The sequence below is a fragment of the Opisthorchis viverrini genome (genome assembly GCF_000715545.1).
Source record: "Opisthorchis viverrini unplaced genomic scaffold opera_v5_219, whole genome shotgun sequence".
Classification (NCBI taxonomy): domain Eukaryota; kingdom Metazoa; phylum Platyhelminthes; class Trematoda; order Opisthorchiida; family Opisthorchiidae; genus Opisthorchis; species Opisthorchis viverrini.
This window is the reverse complement of record NW_008751875.1, coordinates 534,525-544,688: the sequence shown is the minus strand read 5'-3', so window position 1 is coordinate 544,688 and position 10,164 is coordinate 534,525. Positions and strand designations below refer to the sequence as shown.

The 10,164-nt window shown below is 45.1% G+C and overlaps 1 protein-coding gene across 1 annotated transcript; it reads left to right on the top strand.

The window, feature by feature from the left end:
• Window positions 1-330: 330 nt before the first annotated feature.
• T265_08437 (hypothetical protein) lies at window positions 331-7,963 on the top strand (the record flags this gene model as incomplete). Its single annotated transcript, XM_009174238.1, has 3 exons — window positions 331-374; window positions 621-675; window positions 7,805-7,963. 3 exons carry the CDS (start codon window positions 331-333, stop codon window positions 7,961-7,963), a joined length of 258 nt encoding a protein of 85 aa, XP_009172502.1.
• Between the last annotated feature and the right edge of the window lie 2,201 nt (window positions 7,964-10,164).

Genomic DNA, 10,164 nt, shown 5'->3' with positions numbered 1-10,164 from the left:
GTTTGTCAGTATACTGAATATGGTTAAAGCTCAACATACACCGTGCTTGTAGCCCAATAGATCACGTTTCCATTCATTTGGGTTCACGTTTCGTCTCCAGAACAAACCGTGTTCAGGTCAGCTGATTGGTTCCACATTAAGGTGGGTACACATGTTTCCGGTCATCTGATCACGATCAAGACATATCGGATAGTTAGATAATCCATACAGTTAATCAGGCCGCCTGTATCAGTCTAACTAATCCCTGTCCGATCCGAGTGACTTTTTCATCGCATACCATCAACTGAATTGGGAAGGCGACATTCCAATTAAGTGACATGATTGATTCGAATGAATTCGCTTCAGGCTGGTAGCGGCATGATGAAGGTTCCGAGGTGATTTCAGTGACGGCCATTGTCGAATGCAGTAAAGTGAAATTTCTCCATCTTCCGCTAGTCTAATACGTTTTGTTTGTCGGTAGCTTTGGATACACACTTGAAATTATACGCATCTGTTGGCATCGTATGGTCATGAAAAAGATTGGATAATGTCCTTTGACACTACATCCTGGGTACACACTTTTCCAACGGCTAAGTATGGTGGGAATTAATTCAGCTGTTTTCAAATCCCAACTTTTCCAGTAAAGCGCTAAGGACTGTGCAAATTAACGCATCAGAAATCACAAATGGGAAAAAGGTTAGTCCAAAAAAACCGGACAGATACAATAAGAAACACTGTCTCAACCAAGATTACCGCAATAGAATGAGCTTTCCATTAGCATCGGTAAGCACTGTCATTCGAAGGCTTGAATCTGTGCAATAGAGAGGAAGATGGTTCAGTGATCAGAGGGCGAATTTATTGATCGGAAGGTCCATGGTTCGAGCCCGACCTCTGTGACTCAACTGCCACTGTCTAGGCTTAGGCAACCTAGCAGCATCTCAGCCCTCGTGCTTGTTTCGGGTGAAATGACAGTTAGGCATTGAAAGGGTGCTACAGCTGAACAAATAACACATGTGCAATAATTTTTAATTTTTCATTTCAATTTAATTTTTTAATTTTTAATTCCTATGGCTAGACAATGCTGCGTAACTGAACACAACTCATATACGAGCACATATCAACATCCATATTGAGCAATACGATTAACCGACTCATTGAATAGGCGAGTATTGTTTTAAGTGTTTTACGTGTATTGATTATCTGCATGACGTCGATGTCCCGTCCCTGGAACTCTAGTTCCCAACTGACAAGGCAGATTACTGAGGAATTCATATACTTTGTAAATTTTTCTCATGTAACATATTTCACTCGTGAGTACGATTCGGATTTTGAGCACAAACGAGATCCCGGAATGGATTCATGTTCAGTCTGTAGCTATCGAACGACGGTAGATCACCGTAAAATCCGATCAAATCATTTTCATGTTTTATGCAGAAGTCATCATCGTTGAATCGCTTCTTACTAGTTGGCCGCTTAGTGGACTTCTGTGTCACTCAGGGCACGGCCTCTCGCCATGTTCATCCAGCCTTACAAGCGGTTCTATGACTATCTGTCGTTTCGTGCCCAGTGGTGTAGCAACTCGCCTCAATCCTCTCCTATGCCTGGCATTGCATTTCAGTTGGGTATCAGTCCCGTGTACCCAATTAACGGGTCTCTTTCTGTAACTGGCTGCGTCGGGTTGTATCACCCCGTCCCTTATGCGGAGTTCTTTATGAATTATTTGAAGTGAAACTGGCCAGTTGGACGTGAGCTCTATTCACTCAGCTTACTTGACGCGGGAGCCATGACTCAAACCAGTCAGGTGTCCTATCCTTTCCACTGTCGGTTGCTTTCAGGGGACAGTTGGCTCTGGGATGGATCACTGAGCCTGTAACGTCATGAGATAACACACTTAACGAGCAGGGGCTATAGGGGGATTCATGTTGTCTTCGAATCATTCCAGTTCTAACATTGGATGGAGCGTGATGGGAGTTGGGACGTTTCACATGCAACCGCTCAGATCGCGGTGAATAGGCAATATCTTGGTTCTTGACTCTCCTATTGAGGCGTCATCTCGCTGGTGTCTCACCCAAGCCTGGGATTGGGTATCCCACACTTAATACTCTCAGTACAATCAGAGCAAGCAAAATCAAAAACCGAATACCGAATAAACAGAACACGGTTCGAGCAAGATTTATTCTTCACTGACGTCACACAGTACTCATAGGTTTGCTGGAAACTATTTGATAGCCTGCAACCGATGGGGCCAGATGGCTCAGTGATTAGGACGCGAATTTACTGACCGGAAGGTCCGTGGTTCGAACCCGACCTCTCCCTTTTGACTTTCTCTGCCTAGGTTTGGGCAACTTAGCAGGGATACTGCTAAGTCTGCGAAAGCCGCCAGGCGCAAACTTCGCGAAGAAAGTTCTCCCAGTCAACAGCGGTCGTGTGGCTAATAGATAATTCCTTTGAGCAGAATTTGGTTTTTGCCAAACTTTTGAACCAGCAATAAATTAGTAGAAAAGAAAAACGTATTGCCGTCTCCTTGTCATGAACGAGGGTTGAATGCGTCAGAAAGTTCGTTTGAATTTTCACATCCGAACAGAGAGTATTTTTGCACAAAATGAGCCTAGATGCGGATAAGGAATAGTTTTCATCTAAAACAGGTCAAGGTTGTGTGCGTACATTAAATTGGAGCTGACAAAAAGTGGCGGACTTTAACTTTTCACACATGCACTTTTTGCATTAGTGGCGGGGCTTATCTGGAACAGATCCCGAAACCAGCCATGGGCTGCCGGAGTTTAAGCAACCTTATGGGTAATGTGTTACGTGTATCGCGATATCTCGAATATCATACCAACTGAAACATGAGGCGACCTAGTGCAGCACATTCATAAACGAGGGACGCAACTGGGTTTCAGGTGAGCCTCTCGTGAAAACCAAATAGGCATGCAAGTTTGAATTAATTCTGAGTAAGAACGCTGTCCACGAAGCAGGGTTCATTCTTTCAGAAGAGCTTCGTAAACAATCAGTGGTTTTTATTTGGGCAACGTTTCGCTTTTGACTCAAAAGCTTCACCAGGCCAAGTGAGCATGTCACCAAGTCGTCCAGGTTATAAGACAGACAGGGAACCAATCAGTAAGTCCTCTTCAGATTATCACACTAGATCAGTGTTGAGTATGAATTAGCGGCTCTTGTCGGCTAGCGTGGTTGCCAAAATCTTGAATTGGTGGGTTGGAAGAGTTTCAAATTAGTTCCGATCGCTTTTTGTTCCTTAATCTTCAACTTCATGGTGCTTTAATTGATGATTCACCTCGGGTGCCACTGGTAGATTTTTCTTGGTCTTCGTGTGCATGTGAATGTTGCGATAAATAAGTTGGGGGGAGCGGGGTTGTGTAAGGTTAAGCGGAATCCAGAAGATGACTACTCTTCCCTCTGACAATCGCACACCAACATGTGTTAGCGGTATGACCCAAGACCGTCATTCTTCTTTAGAGATACATTTAATTGGACCAGGAGTTGAGTCCAAATGAAAGTCACCGCAACTGAAACAGTTGCGGTCACCTATATGCTCAATAATGATTGAATTATTTTTTTCTGTTCAGGGCAAACATGTTGGTGGAATGGACTAGGATATATGTGACCCACAGCAATACCAATATTTAAACTGAAATAAATTTGAATTGCGTTCAATAAGGAGGAGGGTGATGTTAAAAGGGTTTAAATGTTTAAGGTCCATTCTTTGAAATCAGTTGGAAACTGTCTCCCTTTGAATGCAAATACATTTCTATACTATTCGGAAATATAGTTTTGTTCGTGAAGCATGCTTTGAGTCCTTTAAGCAAGTGCCCGTTGCTGGGGGGGCGTATTTGTGGAAAACTTGTACTCATCCTGGAATACAAAGTAGTAAGTGTGTAAATAAACCTGCTTCTAGCACAACTGTTATAAATCTTTCTGGTTTACCTTGTATAGCAAAGTTCACGCTGAAAAAACTGCAGTGATACTCCTCAACAGTGATTCCCAGAGAGGAACCTGTTTGCAGCATGTTTTGTGAACGAATTTCCAAATGTCAGGTGAAAATTGATACACTTCCTGCTGTCTAGTGGTATGACAAGCTATAAATAGGGAGGAAATGAACTAACCAACTTTTCCACACCATTATGAAGGCATATTTGCCTTTCGAAGAGGCTCTACTCGCATTGCTCGTCACTTATGACTTCGCTCACACAGGCAAAGTAACCATTGGTCGGTTCAAATCGTTGACACGCTGACACACTACAATAACAACTGCCTGAGAATCAGTGGATCGATCAGTCCAAAGTGTGATATGTGCTCACGTGGTGTTCCGTCCTTCTGATCGGTTGCCAAAATACAACAATGTGACAGCGCCTCCTAATTCACGAATCCAGATGAATTAGAAAGTCGCCGTTTCGAAATTTAATGTCCTTTTTCGAGGAGTTGTTGGCTTCAGGGAACCGAGTTCCACGTCTCCCGATTGATCGGAGTGCTTTTAATTCCAAAGGTGATTGTGACGGAGATTCGAAGTCCCGTGCAGAGTCGATACTGCACCTGACTCGTATTAAATGGATTGTAGAAATTTCTGAACAAGGTTAACCATAGCAACGTAAGCGTAGGGTTTTAATGTCTTATTCCACTATGCTACGTTGGCTTTAAACTTCCATTTTTATACACCACATGGCGCTCAGTTTGCTAAACAAGATCAGAGCCCAGTTTGGACCTGAACTTCTAATCCTGTTAATGGCTTGGGCTTTCCCTCAAAGCCTATGCATGTCCCCCATGTGACATGTCTTGTTTGTTATCTATCTTGTAGCGTGGGTCGTCATGAAGTCAGCGGTATTCGACGTTCGACAGGGTGTAGCGACGGTTCACGTCGGTTTTGAAATGTGCAGATATAGAGATTGGTATTACTGAATCCACACGGTACACATTCGCACTGGTCGGGTGACACGGGAGAGAAGACCGGAGCGTAGCAACAACACACGTGTATTCAACCAAAACCGAATGCGGAAGTCAGGGGTATAAAATCAGGTCAGGGTCAATCAGGAGGGGGGGTACAAGCGGGCTACTCTTTCCTGTTCGGGGCTCGTGGGGGCTCGTCCGTAGTACCTGCAATAGGGAGAGAGAGAGGGAGGGAGGGAGGGAGACGTGCAAGCAGATACAGTCGAGTTTCAAATTCGTTACAATCTTGTCCCATGAACAACGCACTGTAAGAGGCGACCTCGTGCGCTCTCCGTTAGCATAACTGTAGCCTGCCCCTTAGTTCGCCTGTTTGCGGTATCCGGTGCACGACTGCGTGTTGTATGGTTGTTCTAACTTGTGTGTCTGAGGTGGGCCGATTGCTCGTGCCACCTTGTGACCACAGCGATCATGGTGCTGCCGCAAACACAGGCTTTTGATCACTTTGTATAATAACTTGTAACAATGAGCATGCTTCTCTGAGGTGCATGAACCCCTTATATTCATGATAATTTTAGCGCTGGATATCATCATATATTGCTTGGGCTGGGCAGGTAAGTTGAGATATGTAGAACTTCCATCGGCATGTTGACATGCCCCCGACTGATACCTGGCGCGTATTTTGGTCGCAGTTCGTACAATGCCGAGATACGTCTCATACTTGCTAGCAAGCACACTGTGGGTAAAAGTTGGGATTGGAATAATACGGGGAGATCCTACGTAGTGCCCATTTACTATAGACGTCTCACGCTGGATAGCAGTGCGGGGACAGCAGCCCGCAGGACAAGACTCCTTGTTGGCCGTGAAGTAGATGAGCAGTTAAGTACTTTTGGAAGAGCTGAATCGTGGGCCTGTCATTCACGTAATGCTGTTAGCATCATATGCTCGAACAAGCTATGCTTCACAGCATTTTCACACCCGTCTTCTCTTCCCAATGACAATATTTTACAATCTTACTATTCCGTCCTGGAAGGTTTTCCACCTCGAAAGTATATTTGAGAAGGGAGAAAAAAGGTGTATCAGTAAGCCCATCTGACGGAAACTGACTAATTGTTAGGGCTAACATTGGTTAGGTTGCATCTATGTGCTCTTTTCAAGGTTGTGCTTTCAACTATCAATACTATTTGATTAGTTCGCCCCAGATGAGATATTTATTCTGAAGAAATGAACTACTAATCTCCCATGAATCTCATTCCCGATCCCAAATAGAATCAGCACTTTCAAAATAAACAACCGTACTAACATCAAATTTCTGAGGCTAAGAATCATGATGACCAAGAAAGTGGGGTGAATTGCAGTTTCGCAAGAGGTGTATGTAACCCAGACAGGGGCGAGACTTGTGCAGTTTATAGCATCGTCGCACCTCACCGTTTGCCTGGCCTTCCGTCTTGTTTTTACCGACTTCTTTTTATGATCACCACTTATAGGTCCGTCTGTCACCTCCAGTGACAACCTCTCAGATATAAGTTCACTCATCGTGATTGAAGGATGGACGTTGCTATATCCTGTATAAGTGCAAGCTAATCATTACTGACTAGTCGCTCGTGGCCGAACGGGTAAGTGCTCAAACTGGTAGTCATAAACGAGAGATTTAATCGAGTCTCCCATGAAAACAAAATTGATTTACAAATGAGTGTATTTCTCGAAAACAGTGCAATTTGGGTTCAAGAGGATCATAAGGTTGACGAAGACTCGGCGACTGCGCCTACCTGATGGGCCCCAAGAAGGGCGAAACCGGTCGTGGGCCGTCGAAGAGTTTTCAGCAACCTTGTGCGTAGTTTCCTGTATGGTAGTCAGGAGGTTGCGAGGTTCGAAACTCCTGAGTCTACTGGGATTCACGTTGTTGATGGTTGTTCTCACCAATCTCTTAGATAACCTCCACTTCCAGTGTGACTACATAGAATTTAAGTCCATGGGGTACGTCAAAAATGGACAAACAATCAAGGATTACGTGCGAATATGTAGGAGTGCATTGTGTTCAACTGTCCTACATCCGATCGAAAAGGATCTCTTCTAGATGGCCCGCATGTCGGGAGCAAATGTGGCCACCGAGGGGAAAGTCAGCGGCAATAAAATGAGCTTCTGATACTGATCTTTTGTACCAAACTTCGAATAAACTCAGTCGGTCACATTTATCTGAGTATTCTGCTACCCCTGTCCTACCTCCCCTGGTGTGATTGGCAAACAACTCATCAGTTGACGCTTCGACAGGCTGAGTTACATTAAACACATAAGCAGGGTGGAGTAAAGCTCGCATTGGTGCGATGCACACGAACACAACCTTACGTGTCGTACATTATTTGGTTTAGTCAAGAACTCATACTTGGCTAAGTCTAAACAGGGATGCTTTTTTCGTTTTACGCCCTCTCATTGATTTTTTTCATGTATTGATAGCTGCCCGCTTTCTAGGTTTGTGGCCGGTCGGTCAAATCAAGTAGCTCATGCAAAAAAGACAGTCACGCACCTCACTTATTGCTGTTGTTCACACACCCAGTCTGTTAGAGGAAACTTTGCATTGTCCTCTCCTGGACAAAACGCCACCCAATTTTCAGTCAATATTTCCCCCACCTTTCACCTGAGAACGCAGCTTAGTGACCCAGGGCAACACCTCGTCCTGTGTCGACTCGAGTTATACGGTAAAACATCCTGCTGGGTACGAAACGCTTATCGCCAGACCCACAATTCTTTTGATAGAGCTCCTTTAACAAATTAACCGCAGTTAACAAACGGAACGCGAGCACACTACATTGAAACTAAGGATGGGGAATCATCCAGATGGCCTCTTGTGTAGATCCGTTTCAACTTTGACCAAAGATGGGGCGAGATGGCCCAAGTGGTAAGAGCGCGAATTTACTGACCACAACGTCAGTGGTTCGAACCCGACCTCTCTGCCTCTCAACTTCCCCTGTTCACGCTTGGGCAACCTGGCAGTATCCCAGCCCTCGTGCTTCCTTCAGATGACATGGCTGCTGGGCACCTGAAGGGTGCTACAGCTGAACGTTTCTTACGTCTATTGGAGCAAAGATAAAAAAATATTGACCTAACGTCTATTGGAGCAAAGATAAACAAATATTGACCTAAATAAAGGTGGGAGTTAGTGACAAGAAGGCGGACCGTTTTCAAAGAGGAAACAAATCTGCACAAAGCAGAAGAGGTGTTACCGGAAGATGACTATCCATAATGTTCTGCTAGAAAGAACGGTCTGTAGAAATTTAAGACGAAGGTTACTTGTGCCCAAGAGAAAGCGTTTCCGTGCAATTGTCTTTCAGAGACGATCATATTTTTACACATACTGAGGATCAACTAACAGCCACACTAGATCGCACTTTCCCAGGCGCACTCCGAAGAGTAACCCAGTAGGGGCGAGATGCCTCAGTGGCTAGAGCGCGAAGCTACTGATTGGAAGTTCGAACCCAACCTCCGACTCTCGACTTCCCCAGTCTAGGCTTGGGCAACCTAGCAGTATCCCAGCCCTCGTGCCTCCTTCAAATGCCATGGCATCTAGGCACCGAAAGGACGTAAGATTATTATTTTATATTTAGTAACCAGTCAGGCCATCTTAGACCTGAGACTTCAAGTTCCTTCTGTAGCCCATGTTGCCAGTAAGTTCTTTACAGTTGCGGTATCGTCTACGCTGGAAGAACAGACCACAATCTCAGGTGATTACTTAACACCTCATGCCCACCGTGTGAAAGCAATCACTTACTTAGTTGTCAGTCTACAACCGGATTCATCCGTTATAAGACTCTTGCCGATGGAGGGTCATTCTGTCGGCCCTGGGCGGTCTTCCGATGTTCTACTTCGCAATCGAACGTCCGGGTGCTGGAATCCAACCGAGACTGCCGGTTTTAGGTGTGCAAAAACTTCCGACCAAAATATCTGTCTAACCTAGCGTTCAACACCGTCCCGTCTATTCCGTCCTTCTTGGACACCGCCAAGTTTTTCCTCATCGTCAACGTGTACTAGACCAATAAATGTTTATAGGTGGACGGCCGATGAAAGCAATTGAAGTATTGACGTCTCGTCTGTTGTTTTTAAGGAGGCCCAATACTTCAAATTTCCACAGGGGGAATACATACGGTGTCTGTCTATAATTATGTGGGCTGGCTTCACAGAAGATCCACGGCAGTGGGAGTTTGTTCGCTAAATTGAGAGAGGAAGAGAAAAGGCGGCTAGGCACATCCTCCAACCGGATAACGACAGTGTCCAGTCCTCGAGTCTATCAGCTTCTCTAGACATCATCCTTCTCACTGGCAGTCTTGCTGGACAATAGAGTGGTTCGGTTGGAAACAAGTTGTCTTCGCGTGGGTGGTGAAACGTTACCTTGTACGGTTCGCATACATGGAAGTGCCACTGACAATGCGCTTGAAATGAGCGACAGGCTTTCAGCAGGCGGCAATACCATCGTAGTGGCTGTGTGGTTGTTTGAACGAGTTTTTTCTGGTGGAAAAACTCAGGTAGATATACCTAGTGGCATTCGAATGCTGACCTTATGTGTACCTACCCCGACAAATTTTGCCAGGCTGGTTATAGCTAGTAGATGTGTTCAACCGATCTTAGAAAGAAGAACGTCTGTAGTGGGAACACGACAGGTACATGCTTCATGAGGCTCTGAAACGGAGCCGTCAGAAATCAATACGTCAGTGAGAAGAAGACGATAGGAATGTGAAGCTATTCGCCTGTCAACCTTGTGTTTATGGTGAGGCGCACTTGCGCAATTGCTGGCTATGTGAGGCCGGATTTGGAACATCTCTGCATCTGGGTTAGTCTTCTGGTAGTGGTTGATATCACCTAGGCTTACGTGCAAAATTTCAGATGCTTTCCAAAACCTTGTGACCGGCCCGAAATTTGCGAGGAGCCGGTTTGAGTAGGTGTATACTACTCACATTAGAGTGACCTGCGGGACCCTGATTGGACTTGCAAGTGAATGCTTGATTCACCAGGATCTCTTTTCAAAATGACACTATAATCGCTCAAATCCGGCGGTTAGATGGCGTATACCATATGAGTTGAACGAAACGACTCGGCAGTGAGATGGGGACGTTTTTAGTACACCTCGATGGATGGGATAACCCACAAATCAATTTGATACCGAGCTACTTTACCTTAACAGAACTGCCAATACTACCGTTGTCAAGCGTGGTGTCACACTGATCGTTCTGCTATAAGCTTAATTGGAAAATTCTAGTACGGGAGGCACATCTAGAGAAAATAGGAGATAGTGCAGCG